At 42.0% G+C, this 14,529-nt stretch overlaps 1 protein-coding gene across 1 annotated transcript in view; it reads right to left on the bottom strand.

Moving 5' to 3' along the window:
• LOC135499763 (uncharacterized) overlaps nt 1-14,507 on the bottom strand; it is a 31,220-nt gene extending 16,713 nt beyond the window's left edge. Inside the window, exons 1-24 of the mRNA XM_064790710.1 lie at nt 14,296-14,507; nt 13,300-13,389; nt 12,872-12,942; nt 12,372-12,551; nt 11,966-12,133; nt 11,177-11,293; nt 10,421-10,690; nt 9,940-10,087; nt 9,058-9,256; nt 8,648-8,815; nt 7,654-8,011; nt 7,028-7,166; nt 6,503-6,661; nt 5,843-5,975; nt 5,295-5,525; nt 4,758-4,967; nt 3,993-4,264; nt 3,433-3,580; nt 2,903-3,130; nt 2,084-2,237; nt 1,424-1,704; nt 1,067-1,261; nt 606-737; nt 104-239 (exon numbers count right to left, since the gene is read on the bottom strand). Of these exons, the coding sequence (XP_064646780.1) occupies nt 104-239; nt 606-737; nt 1,067-1,261; nt 1,424-1,704; nt 2,084-2,237; nt 2,903-3,130; nt 3,433-3,580; nt 3,993-4,264; nt 4,758-4,967; nt 5,295-5,525; nt 5,843-5,975; nt 6,503-6,661; nt 7,028-7,166; nt 7,654-8,011; nt 8,648-8,815; nt 9,058-9,256; nt 9,940-10,087; nt 10,421-10,690; nt 11,177-11,293; nt 11,966-12,133; nt 12,372-12,551; nt 12,872-12,942; nt 13,300-13,389; nt 14,296-14,387 (4,279 nt within the window). The 5' untranslated portion in view covers nt 14,388-14,507. The remainder of the gene's footprint in view (nt 1-103; nt 240-605; nt 738-1,066; nt 1,262-1,423; nt 1,705-2,083; nt 2,238-2,902; nt 3,131-3,432; nt 3,581-3,992; nt 4,265-4,757; nt 4,968-5,294; nt 5,526-5,842; nt 5,976-6,502; nt 6,662-7,027; nt 7,167-7,653; nt 8,012-8,647; nt 8,816-9,057; nt 9,257-9,939; nt 10,088-10,420; nt 10,691-11,176; nt 11,294-11,965; nt 12,134-12,371; nt 12,552-12,871; nt 12,943-13,299; nt 13,390-14,295) is intronic.
• Nucleotides 14,508-14,529: the final 22 nt, after the last annotated feature.

Raw genomic sequence — 14,529 nt, 5'->3', positions numbered from 1 at the left:
GGGTGTGTTTGGATGACAACAGGGAATGGTTGCAGTATTACCCAAACAAATCTAACATTTAGTAGTACATGAAAAAATAAACAAGCAATCAATAGCAACATACAGTCCATGACATCATCCTGTTGTTCTATCTTCCAGTACACGTGACTGACGTAGTCGACCATGTTGCTAGGAATGGACCAATGGGCAGAAAGGGAGGATGTAGAAGCCTGGTAGTCGATGTCTGCTGTACAGACCAACTGCAAATAAAGAGTGACGTGTATTGAGGCAAACTAGACCAGCCTTGTTGATTCAGAAAATAAAATTACTTCAGGGCCCATGGTTCTAAACAGTCATGCTCTTGGACGATTACAGGCAGAAACCTATGGCACTATGATGCGATGATGATATACAAAGTTAAAGGTTAACTGACATTTCTGGCATGTTAAACTTTCAGGTAGGAGTAGTAACATTCCCTTTACAATCACATTGTAATTCATTTGTGTTACATCTATGTCGACTTGGAGGACTCAGAGAAGTCTTGACATTTGGTTGCTGATTAAGCATTTCTGCACTCGTTTTAGTAGAAAAGTTCGTGAGAGTATACATTTCTGATGAATACGTACAGTGGGGCAAGGCCTCGGACCATCGAACACTTTTGCATTGACCGTAGCCCCTTGGTCAATGACCTTTACACCATCAGTGGTGATCTTCACCTCGCCGTTCACATTCTTGGCCCAAACCGTCGTGTAGTAGGTCTGAATGAGAATAGCAAATAAAGTTATTATGCAACTGAATCGCTGTCGATATGAACAAGACTTCGCAACGTTTGGTACGCTAATGGCAGCAGGTGAGTGGGGTGGAGAATCATCATTGATTTTCATTGATTGATATGAAAGAGAACAACGATGATACCGGGATTGAATTGTCAGCAACAGACGCCAAAAACGTGTTGCCTTTGGGCTCCAACAGTTGAGAACAAAATTAACAAGAGACAGATAGTGTTCGATATTTTACTGATATACTTGAAGGACAGTCCCATGCTCACAATGCTCACAAGAAGGGTTTGGGAAATTAATAATTTTACCATAAATGCCACTAGGTTGAGACCGTCAAATCTATAGCTCGAGCCGGTCACCGTCTTTGGGGCCACCACATCCACTCCACCAGATGTCGTCCCCACAGCTACACGATATTGGGTAGTATGATAAGGTCTACCCAAGTTTGTCCAGGCAACCGCGAGGGACTTTTTACTTTTTTGGAAATCTATGTCATCGTGTTGCTAAAAAAATACAATGCGATATTTTATAAAAGGATATTAAGATATGTGCATAAATGAAATGTTTAAAGGGGCTCACTATCATGAAAGTGGTACAACTTAATCAATCTGTAGCTATAAACAAGTCTATTGATAGTGAATGAGAGATGCCGGTAGGCTACTTACACCAAGGGACACAATGGGCTGCTCACTTGCCGGGGCAACGTCCCGCACCATTCCCTTGGCAGGAGGGTCAGCGTAATGTTTCACTTGGACGGTCACCACTGCAGATTGGCCGACAAAGTTCGTAGCCTTGATTGAGACGTAGTACGTATCGCCGGCGTGGAGCCGCCTGGACTTCATGGGAATGTGGGTGCAGCTTGGGGTAGGTGGCAGCGCTAGTTTGCAGTCTGCGCCGACGACGAGAGGTGACCATGATACGACCTCTATTCCACTCGGTGATGTACCTGGAAGACAATTTCATTACGCGAGTGAAATTTTAATGTGATTCAGTTTTCATTGTACCAGTATATACTACTGGCATAAGTAGATGAGTGTCACCTCAGATTTATCTCAATATCATACATTTCATCTAGTGATGTGCCAGGCGGCAATTCCATTTAAAGTTTTAAAGTCATGTGTGATGTACAGTAACTAGGTGAGTCATAAAAAGTATTTTCTAACCCATTCTATTTGAATAAATTCCTTGGCACTCGGTCAAAGTATACGAAACAAAGTATTCAAACTGCCAAACTGCTTCCTCTCCAATGCACGGCCAACATCGAGCGCAATCAATTTTCATTTGAAACTACCGTAGACACATCATCACTTCAAGACAGTACTCACCTACGGCGTATTCATAAGTGAACGGGTCTGCAGATTCCCCATCAACAAAACCATTTGCGGGCCAAGTGGCCACAAGTTCACCATTTTTGGCATGGGTCTCGATCTTACCAGTGAAGATTGGATGTGTCACCTCCACAACAAACGGACCGAAAACCTGTCGAATCACAAAATAATGTTGATTTAGTAGGTATCAGTTACGTGTATCATGTACCGGTATGTCAAAATACATTTTTGTTGCTCCACAGCAGGTGACTTACATAAGTCGGCCATAACCGACCATTTGGTAGATCTCAACCACGTCGCCTGACTGGAAAAATGTCAAAATCCTGGAGCGGGAAGGATTCCAACTCGACCAAACACGTTGATCCATCCAAATATACGGGGTCACCATGGAAAGAGACGAGGGCTCCTAAAGACTGTCATATACATGCGATTTCTTCCTAGGAAGGCCGGGCCACCAAGACCTGTCTCGTTTGTAGCTAGTGTCGCGAGAAACACCACGCATCACCGCAGTCACTGTTAACGATGTCTGTCAGTGAGACAGACGACACGTCCAGTAAGTTTTCAGATTCTATCTCACAATAAACTTTGCTTTGATTAAATTATCTGAGCGTCGATGGAGTTATTTGACTGCCATGAAAGTCTACTATTTTCAACAGTCGTTGTCTTGGTATAAACCAATCGTGTAAAGCAGGACTTTTGGCAAATCCTAGCTTCCAAATTTCATTTCAAAAATCATTTTTGAAGAAGAAATTTTTTTCACTCAGCTTTGAAACTGCCAACAAGATTAATTTTACGCCATGTGGATGCATTACAAACCTTTTCAGTTGTCAGTGAAGCCTTATTCTTTGCTATAATTCCAACATAAAACACTTTCCCAGCCGTGAGGTCGGGGTGACGCAGTTTGAAATGTCCACGGCTGCCAAAAACGGTTGGAGTGTAGGGTAGAATATCCGGGGCTGCACTTGCCCCCTTGTTACTCATCAAACCAAACTGATAACTCTGTATACCACTCTCGTTATCGTGGGCTGTCCAGTTGGCGGAAATCTGGAAAACGAAACTGGTTAATCACGAAAACTGCGATTGCCATGCAGATGTGTGAATGATAAAACAAGACCGTCATCAGCGATTCACAAAGGAGTCAAACTAAGTTATAACGCATTTTCACGAAGCGAAATTTCGTTCGTTATATATCCGCGTTTCATTATTAAAAGCAATATTAGAAATTATCAGAGTCGGATCTTCGCGATATCTTACGTTAAAAGCTGAATCTGTAACCGGTTTGACTGCATATATAACAAAAACTGTTTTACAATGATGAAGGACGTCTAAATTATAAGAACACTTACATAGGAATCTTTCGTGAGTGGTGTGACTGCAGTGAGTGACAGTGGACGCTGACTCTGACAGAACTTAGTCGATTCTGTCACCAGTGTTCCATTTGGGAATACTGCATCAGAGTATATAGTGATGTCCGTTGTCTCAGTTGCCTTGGCACTGGAAGTGAAATGGCAATGTGTTCACAGTTGGGCAAGAGTAGAGGAACATGATTATGAGAAGGATTTGAGATGTTTACTCTGGACTCATTTTCATGCTGGTCACAATGACCTCCATTCTCGTCTTCCTTCATTTGCATATCAACATCAAGCTTAAACTTCCACAAAGGTCAATCGATTCCGGGTGAACTTGCAGCCCATATCTTGGCCATGGCGCATACATGACCAACCAACACATCGTGCAAAAGAAAAACTGTCGAAAAACCACCAACAGTCAAGCAACTAACACGATGACATCTTTTAAACCGAGGAAAATAAGCTTTTTCCAACAACATGGTCCAGGTAACTCAAAACAAGAGCAATAGTCGTGTGTTTTTTAACTTTCTGTTTTTGCAATTAAATTGACAACTTACAGGCAAGAGGAAGATGGCTTTTCAATCCTTACTCTTCTTCTGTCCTTCCTGATATAGTACACCTTCCCACCCTGCTTGAGTAGACCTGGTTTTGTAACAGTGTTTTCAATTGTAGATCCCCCCATGACTGGACCGGTTTCGTCCACCATGACGCCATTAGAACAAACTGGTTCTGAATGGTCCAACGCAGCGTTGAAAGCCACCACTGTGATGAAATACTTCCCTTTCGACGGCGCTGTCCATTGAGCAGAGGTTTGTGTTGTTTTCTTAACCTGATCGATAAAAGTTGGGCTATTTAACTGTTTTTGGGTCTTTGAACCAGCGCCACGATTGACAGAAGTTTTGATTTTGCTATGGTAATCATTCCTGCGCACGCAACTCTGGATGCAAAACCTAGGAATTTTGTTCCACCTTCTGTCAATGAAGGTGCAGAAACAAAAAGTCATCAAAGAAATGTTCCTGTAATTCCTGTTATGACGAACTTACCAACGGTTCGTCACAGCTGCTGTATTACGCATGTAAATACAATTTTAACAATCAAAGCCAACATATTTTTGAGCAAAAGATACATCATGATTAAGTAAAAGTATCTTTACGTTCCCTATCGGGATACAAGATATTTCTCATTGACGTAGATCCTATTCCCAAGCATGATCCCCGAGCGGCAAGAAGTGTGCATGCGCTAACGGTACTACTGATAAGGCTAGCAGTAAGTCTAAATGTCCTCGGCATATCTTCGTCAGAAAGAAACCCCATAAGAAATACCTTTGCGCTGTCATATTTGATTCCAAATACACCGGTTCCCTGACAAGAAGTCCCCCAGGCGTACTGAAAGTAGACAATCCCACTCTCGTGGTCGAAAAAACCATCCCAGTATGCTGCAAGGTTTCTACTACTTTGGTAATCAACGTCAGGAGCCCCTGGGAGCCCGTCATGGACTACTCCTCGTCTAGGACGAGACTTATCAATCGAGATCTGAAAGGACAAGTTTGGAGAATTAGTATAAAGTCTGAGGAGAAGCAGATAGAGACCCCGCCTCACCAGCTGCGACTCAAGGTTACGGGAACGAAGAGTTTCGGTAGTCATTCTATTTAAACAGCTAGTATCTGATAACAGCTGGTAACAGCTTGTATTTTACAAGCGAGGCCACTGTATGACATGGCCTGGCAAAAATAATATTCTGACCATACTCTATCCCAAAACCGGCTGTCTGCTAAATCGATTTCTGCCGTAAACTGCTGAAATAGTAGATCGATCCTGATATGATAAAATGTACATGTCCTACAATACATCTGTGTTTACCTTCTTAACGAATGTCGACTTTAAGTTTGCCCAGTTGATAACTGTTATATTGATGAAGAGGTCGACATCGTGGAGGGCTTCCTTTCTATCAGGGTGCAGTCCATTAAGTCCACCTGTTGAGACCTGAGGCGTTACACGAAAGTGCTTGTGGCAGGCACCGTGGTAAATAGTGGCATAACAATCCGGGCCGTTCGGGGCCTCGAAGTATTTCTTCTTACATGCAGCAAGGTCCTACAAGAAAAGTTCACATTAAATAGCTCTTGTCGAGGTGTCTTTTCACGCCATATTCTCTATATTGGTGTATGCATAGTAAACAACTAGACATCGCATTACAGCAGTTCATGAAACTCGCTACATCGAACAGTTACAATTCCTAAGAAGCAGTCCTGCGCTAACCTTTAAAGTCAATGAAAGGAGCATGTTCGAATTAAAATTTCATTCAAATGTAATGAATTACCCCGCAAAATATTTTAAAATTGCTACCACGCTACGCGACTGTCTATAGTGGGCGCTGGATACCTGCTGAATTTTGCCAAAAAGAAACATACCTTGTGTCGTCCCTGATGACCAATCTTCTGATGACCATGGTAGAAGATTTCCTTACGGGTGGTGTGGTTATCATAGATAGTCCATTCGACTTGTTTCAAGCAAGTATCATAATCGAACGCCCACCATTCAAACCTAGAAACACATTATTCTTTGTTGAAAGACAATGCATGTTTGCATACTCCAACAGATTCCTTCATAATTCATGGACCTCTTTTCAACCTTTGACAAGGTTTTTTGTGGACTTTAGATACATATATGCATGCAGAAACTGATGTAGAAATTGCTTGTAAAAGGTGGCAAGTCCACCAAATGTTGCAGGAGAATGGGTGGGACGTGTTTATCCGCCAAAATTCATCCAACAAACAAAAGCCCTATTCCACTAGCAGGTACGGGAATAAAGGCCTGGTTCCTCTTAAAGCCTTTCCCTGCTGCAATCGCCACCGTGCAAAGCTACGTTCGTCCAGAGCGGATATTTGGTAATGTAAATTACCGCTAGCATGGATGTTTGCTAGCGTAAAGAGTGTCAAAAGAATGGTTTTTAATTACCAAAAAAGCGCTGGAGTCGAGTGAACTTATTCTGTGGCGGGAACCGAAGCAACCACAGCTAGCGAGAAATCATTTTAGTGCAATCAGTTCTAATTTCATCTATAACTACGTACGTCATCGTGCGGAGCTCCGTGGAGTTGTGAACGGCAAGCCTTTTTACTCCTTCCCTCCACAATGCAACATTTAGAATCACAGGCGGACTGGAGTCGATGCGGACTTTCTTGCTTTCCTCAAAGAACCTGTTCATGTAGTCTGTTACCTTGATAAACATCCTGCAGGAAAGATGTTCTTTTTAAAGGCATGAATATGTTCGCTCTATACGTCTGAGTTAGATGTGTATAAGTCCAGAAGTCAGAAAGTATAAACTCTCTGTAAGTATATCAAAATTTGAATGTACATCTCTCGGTGACCTATCAATATCTATCTTAAGTGCGTGTTAATCCATCTTGAAAGATCTGCAGACTAGGCACTAGTAATTAAGTGATAACTGGGAGTAAGGTCCTTGGAACCCTTGGTAGTGACGCTGGATTCTAGATTTCAGAACCGCATTCTGATAAACAGCCCGGCCGTAGGAAGAAATGTAGGCACAGATGAGGTAAGTAGAGAATAGTTTGCTGTACATCAATATTCTGACTTACTCAATGGTGTCACCATCCTTCCTTACAATGTTAAAAGAGTTAGTCGTGGTGAATATATCAATAGACTTGTAGGGGACAGGTGTGTTTGGCCTATCAAGAGATCGGTATTGAAGGTACCCAATCTCCATCTCGACCACGCCTGCAAAATAAAAATTGTCTTATCAAGAGCTTGTTGTATGAGTCCAAATATCTTTGGTTCAAGACCAAGTCGGGGCAACTTGATGTGCTGTGAACCCGATTCACTCGTGCCAGGTAAAAATGGCTTAACGAAGTTGTCAGTAGAGCGCAGTTGACCAGTAATCCATGATGATTTTATTTCGTATTTCATTATTCATTTTTGTTAAGAAGAGGACGACATTTTACAGATGTTCTTTGACTGCCAGATAAAAATGCAATTTGGCTACACCAGGTTACATATCAGTGTTAACTACAGTAAAACCTCTCTATTAAGGAAACTCCTAGGACTGTCTAATGCTGTCCTTAATATGAGGTGTCCTGATTAGAGAGATCAAAACGAATGAAGTCAACCAATTTGGGACCAAAACAAGTGTCCTTCACAGAGCGAGAGTCTTTAATAGAAAGGTGTTATGTTAGCTTAGGAAGATTCCACCGTAATTGTTAATTACCCCGATTGTTCCTTATGGAAGAAGTCGTCCTCAGCCGGTCGTTGTCATCATACGTATCATTCATTCCATGGCACTTAAGGATCGCCCCCAACCAGTTTCCATGGGTATGGTTAGGGTTGATGAAGCGGCCCTCGCTGATTGTGTAAACCACAGGAATGGCAATGTCAGTGTTGTGCTGCCACTGGTCATCGTAGCTGGTGTTGCTAGCTGCGCTGCTAAACGATGCGTTAGTCCCGGTCATGATTTGGAGCTTGGAGCCCGGGTCATAGGTGAAGAATCGCCTCGAACGTTCATGGTTGCCGGCTATGTCAGAGACGGTGAGAATGACGGAATATACACCGGGTTTCTTAACGTTGAACTGAAGCAGATAATCAAAATTAATATAGGTTTGTCAATCTACATTAGAACGAAGAAATCAGGGGTTAGTGAAGGCCGGAGCAGCAAACACTAGCCCCTGATTTTTTCTGATAGACCAAAGCACGAGCCCAGAGAGAGTCAGTGATCTCCTCTTTTTTTTCCTTTGCCGGGTAAGGTTAGATTGTCTTGAGATTGATTTTTTTTCTGCATGAAGCCCAATGCATGGTAAGGAATATATAGCCTTGTGGTCTTCTAGAAAATTTAAAACCATTACAGAATTGTACTGTCTGTATTGTCAGAATTATTTCTGCAAGGTCTGAAGTAGTAAATAGTTAGTTTGGTGGAATTGTTCTTTAGCCTGGTTGTAAATGTTTAAAAGTATTTCGTTCTGATTCCCAACTAGGCTATTTAACAGGGTCACGGAGAACACTTTGTCCTGAAACTAGGAAGCGAAGAGAATCAACCTTGGGCCCGGTTGTTCAGGACCAGTTAAATCACTATAGCTTGTGTTAACTTTAATCTGTCCTCTTCCTCTTCAAAGTCCAATAAACTCAACGCTAAGGTAAAGCTAACGACAAGTTAAAAACTAACTTGTTTTGAAGAATTAGGTCCTAAAAGGTGCCAAAGTCGCACATACCGATCGTGATCCTGTAGCTGTAGGAATTACTGCTTCACCTCCCCCACAATGATCCTTCAGTTCTTTCCCAACTGCTTCCAGGCGCGTGACCCCCACGGTGACATTATCATGCACTTGAGAGTCGTCATCACTCCAGCCCTGCCATGTTCCCGTGATGGTTTGATCAACCTGAAGAGATGAAAGCATGAAATATGTGCCTGGCAACATGCCTCACGTCCTCCACTGCAAGTCAGTCAAAGCTCTCCACTCAAGTGAGTCAGTGTTTTGCCGTGTGGTGCAGTAAGATTTTCTTGAAACTGAATCTTTCCTCAACTGTTCTTGTCTGGTAACATATGTTTTAATCTGGGGATATTATAGTATATATATTCAAAAGGCGTTCAGCCGTCTGTATCAGTTGGGCTAAAACTCACGGTCTTTGCCTTCTCCGTTGACAGTCGGAAATGATCGTTACTTGTACTGTAAGGCTTGTGAAGATCCCATTTGAATGTGGTCTTATACTTGGAGGTGATCTCGATATAGTCGTGCCTTGTTTCTTTATTATTCATGCCACGGTCCAGGTCGATAATTGTCACAAATCCACCAGCGACGTAGACGACTTCTATCTCTAGACTGGAATAAAAGATCATCCAATAAGAAGAATTTATATTTAACGAAACATGTTTTACCTGAAGACATAATGGGTGATATGAATAAAGACTAGCAAATGCTTTTACTTCAATTTTGTACAGAAAGGCCTAGTGTAAATGTACATGGAGTTTTAGATAAAAGCATTTGCTAGTCTTTATTCATATCACCCAATTACTGTGTCTTTGCAGTGTAATGTAAAACTCATTAACCTTGAGAAATGAGGAGAAGGCACCTCACTATCGGGCCACGAGGTGACACCACCGGGATACAACCCAAATGAATGACAATCGTCTGAACCATGGTGACATATATCGTCAATTTATGCCTATGCAGTGCAGTGAACCATCGTTTTTCATTCTTCCTTTCGCGATCATATGCCGTGACGGGCTAGTGAAGGGAGGCGCTCTTTTCAATGGTTAGCCCATTGGTTGTCCAACAGCGATACTCTGTTGGGTAAAAACATAGATGTCGCCGAGGACGTTTCCACATCAGCTATTTCTGAGGTTGGATGACTGAGGCTATAAATACGTTTATTACGGCGCCAATAAGGGTCGTTGCGCTCATTCGCAGTGCGTCACGTGTCAATGGATTAGAATGAAGCTTTCGCATTTCTGTACCGTCCTCCAAGACTTATAAATTCAGGGAATAGACTTGAAGTTTCTTACCTTGCTCCGTGTTCAATAACATGCTGCAGCATCTTCCCACCGAGGACCTCCCACGCCTGACAATTCACTGGTTCTTTCCCTTCCGGAGCAGCAACAAACGATTTGCCTCCGCAAAGAGGGTAGGCAGAGGTACGGGCAGTCCCATTTGCTGCAGAAAAAGAATTGCAGTTATGTCAATCTGCGTTTCCAAGACAAATCTATGTCTTGCTTGATTTAGTGTAAAAAAATCTATATTTTATCGTAATTTCTTACCTACCACTCTCCCGTGTTGTAGTTCTTTGGCTGAGAGATCAGTTGTTTTAACTATCGAAACAGTAATACTTAATCATTTTAGTGGTTATCATTTACTAGTTAATGGTTTGTTTTTAATTCACTACTATTTTAAATTGATTAATTTCACAGGAACTGACAGATTAGTTGTTTTTACAAAATAATTTAAGTGTGTGGCCTACTTGAAGATTATCAGATGGTGATTACATACCTGGCCTTGAAATAATGGTAACACTAGCACGGACGATGCCGATGTTCGTCTTGGCCTTGTCCTTACTAACATATTTGGGCCTCGGACTCAGCTTAGCCGTATGGTTAGCTTTCGCTTTCAGGTCGAGGTGAGTGGCTTCCGCATTTGTCCAGTACACACGAGTAATCTTGAGTTCGTTTGGGTCGTTCTGCATCAGATTCCTGTAATGATCTCCGCCGATATGTTTGTCCAGTTTGATGAGAACAAACAGGATTTCCGGCGGTTTCGTGACTGAAAGTGAAAGGAAACATGTGATTTTTTTCACAATCATGCCTATCTCGAAACTTGTTTTCCAAACAGACTTAGTTGGATTCAAGGACAGGGCCCACGAGATAAGATAGACAGCCCTTGACATAGCTTTATTGGTCAAAATGCCACTGCAGCGGATCTGGTCCAACCAACCGAAACGGGCAGACGAGCGTACCGCAAATTAAACTACCTGATAATTTGGCACATTTCCATGCTACATTATGCAGTGATGTCTTTAAAGGGGAACGCCTTTTGTATCTACTGCTGGTCCAAAATGATAGAAATGCAGTTAAACGCAGTGCCGCAGTGCACTTATTATGCATACGAATTTGCTGAAATTTTATATCCACATTTGCCTACACAACGGCACTGTGAAAATTCGTATTCAATTCGTTTTTACACAATTTGAAATTTTCAAATTTAATTACATCAAATATTTATCGAACAGCCTTTAAAGATACAACTTACTGGTCATGCATTCTGGTCCAGTAAACCAAGGGTGGCACTTGCAGTCTGTTTTATGACCTTTTGGACCGCACTCGCCTGGCCAGCATGCAGTACTTGTTGTTCGCCATGAACAAAGCTCTAAAAACAAACATGGTAAAATAATTTTGATAAAAATCCCTCTGTTGACGAATGCATTGGCCTCAAATTATCGCTGTCCCCTTCACCCGAAATGTAGTCGCAAGGCAATCCTCAATACCATTATTGCAGTGGCGCTCTCCTCTGACGCGGCCAAGAGATTTCACGAGATGACACAGGCAAAGCTCTTTTAATCCCATTTGGACGTCGTTATTATTAATTATTAATTCGCGTCAGCAAGGATTGGTCGCGCAGGTGATAGTATGAAGTTGGCTGACATAGTTCTCCTCGATAGATTCTATATTTGTGGCCGAAATCGGCCAGTTTGAAATTTACGCTCGCAAAGTTTCGTTTTCACCACTAAATTATTTCAAAAAGCACACCATTGGAAAAAGTTGCACAGACCATTGGACAGTGAGAAAAATACTGCTTTCAGCAATGGCCGCTCAACTGGTGACGCAAATTCATTACTCCAATCAATTCACTCCATCGCGATTTCAAAAAGGATTGTTTATGTTATTTGATTAAGCAAGGTTTCCCAAGCCGCTAGGACCGATTCCACTAGCGTCCAACCGCCGCTACAAAAAAAGTTAATGCAAAAACAGCAAATTTTGGCGACAAACCGCTCTTGTAATAAGTCATTAACAATTTAAAATTGCCAGATCGAAACCTCACCCATGCAAGCTGTCTTTAAAGGGTTCGTGAAGAAAGCGCTGCAGCCATGAATCTGTTTTGGGGAAGCCTCATTACAACCTGTCATCCCGTAGTCACCATTACATCTTGCACAAATCTGATGGGTGTCGCTGCATTCCTCAAAGTCACAATTAGCAATCTGGGGACAAACTGCAACAATAAGAGATGGATACTGATATTGGTTGAATCCGTGATTCGAATAGTTTGTCCTTACCAGGACAAATATATTTTCTCTCACATCAAAATGACAGTAAAGTTACATTAAACAGGCATCATTATGCATATACACAGGTAATCAAATACATTCAAGGTCCTAGATAAATCCGAAATCCTACAGCATTTTTGTTAAATATTCATGAATCCATAAATCGTTTTAAGTTGGACATACCTTCACAATATGGCCCACCATTCTTTGGCCAAAATCCCTTGGCACACTTCTGGCACTTCTGCGGGAGGTAGCAACTCCCTTCACTGAACGTGACACTGCTCCCATCGGGCTTAACAATAAGCCCAGCGGCGACCCATCTGTGGCACGCTTTGTTCAGGTTTGTCTTTGAATCGCAAATAGCTAGAAAAAATTGGTCAGGACTACTTTTTAAAAGTGTATCACTAGCATTAGTCTAGAGGAAAATCAGGGAGATTTTGTCAGATAATTGCAGATTATTTAAGGAAAATGTGACGCGAAAGTATACTTTTGAGTCTATCATCAACATCCTGAAGATCAGGCCAACACTCGGCACTAGTTAATCGACCAAGTGCGAGGAGAGGAGGATACGACTGACCCTGGATTTTCGATGATGATCATCGAAGAAATTGAAGGTAAAAGGGTATGATATCGTTCCTGAGTTTTTCATACTTAATTTTAAAAAGAGCTACAAATTAACGTACCTAGATCACAGTTCACGCCATTAGAAGTTTGCCAACCCGCACAGCATTGCCATTTTGATCTCGTTACGGTCCTGTTGAAGCAGAATAGTACAATTTTAAGATAGATTCAAGATTTCATCTTTCCATAGAAAAAGGCAGGCAGTCCGATAATCGAAGATGTCAATTTTTTTTCAAAAGTGTTACTCAAAATTTGGTGGACGGTGAGGAAATGTCTATCCGTGAGCAGTCGTGCAAATTAAGTCAAAGCAGTTTGTCCACGTTTGCACTACGCAGTTCAGTTTCCATGTTGACCGCACAACTGCACCTACGCGGGCGCGGGGGGGGGGTCTGAATAATATGAGTGAAATCCTTATGTTAACATACTTATGTTATAGTTGATATTGTGATACTCGAATTCGCAAAACGCAGTCGGGATGTCGTTCACCTACCGATATTTGGTTATCCATGAAATAGAAATTCCACCAATTTTCTTTCTATATTTTTGACTATAATGATAATATACGAGACACGCATTGGGGCTGAAATATAAAAAAATAAATAAATTATCAGTTAATCAATTAACAATGGCTTCAGGGACGCTGGTCACGTGGTTAAAATCAAGTACATGCCCGAGCCTCATTTGGTACATCTACTCATTAACAAGTGTTGTACGCCTACATGTACATGTCCAACCCATCTACCTGTCACGCGGAGTTGCAGGTCAAATTGCCCACAGGAAAGATCGTCCTCGAGATTCATTTTGCTGCATGTTTCAAACTCCACATAATTGTAGGGCGAAATGATTTTAGAGGGTTGACAGGCGCTTCTTCTTTACAATTTCGACCAGCCACAAAGCTGCATGCCCGCAAGTCTGCTGTCTACTTCCGGCGGTCCGTAACTGGTATTTTAATTGGATCACCATGACTTTCAGTAGTCTGTCGGGTGTGACACAAGTCGTTGGGCAAATTTTGCAAAGGAGGAGTAGGTTGAACCTTGCAGGTGACCCACAACAAACTTTTTGGTAGTCCCGAATCCACCTTCATGCACAGCAGTATTGCACTCTAATTCGACCCCCAGTCAAACAAGCTAATTGCATGCCCTTCGATGTCTTACAGAGGTTTTTTTCCACGTGCTTTGAACGTTTTTCTTTAAATTCGCAGGCATTGGTGAGGTTAGATGCACACACAGCCATATGGAGTGGGCATGGCCCGTCACCATCACATGCGTCGTGGAATATTGGTAATTTTCGCAAAAGGTGTTCGTTGAGGGTGACGGGATAAGATATGATTTTATAGAGACTCATGGCATTCATGATACATCGGAGATTCAAAGCGAATACGTGTAATAGACAATCTGTTGTTCGGGAACACGTTATCTAAGGACATTTAAAACTGTTAGACGTATGTTTATAAAGATATAAAAAAACAAAGGTAAGCGCTACTCACCCTGATCCACTAACGTCAATCCTCGAATCAGTTGGAGCAAAAAATGACGCAAAGTAACCGAGAAACACTGCGATTCCAAAGAGATATTTCATGGTATTGCCATAAGCTGCCTCGTCAAAGCTCTTTAAGTGAGTAAAAGTAAGTCGGATATATCACGCTTGTGATAGCCGTCTGCTCAAAAGACTGATCGGACCACAAATCACTGTACAGGCCTAAGTTTTGCCTCACCGAATA

The sequence above is a fragment of the Lineus longissimus genome, chromosome 15, assembly GCF_910592395.1.
Source record: "Lineus longissimus chromosome 15, tnLinLong1.2, whole genome shotgun sequence".
NCBI classification, from domain to species: Eukaryota; Metazoa; Nemertea; class Pilidiophora; order Heteronemertea; family Lineidae; genus Lineus; species Lineus longissimus.
The sequence above is the reverse complement of the archived record's forward strand: the minus strand, read 5'-3'. Positions and strand labels throughout refer to the sequence as shown.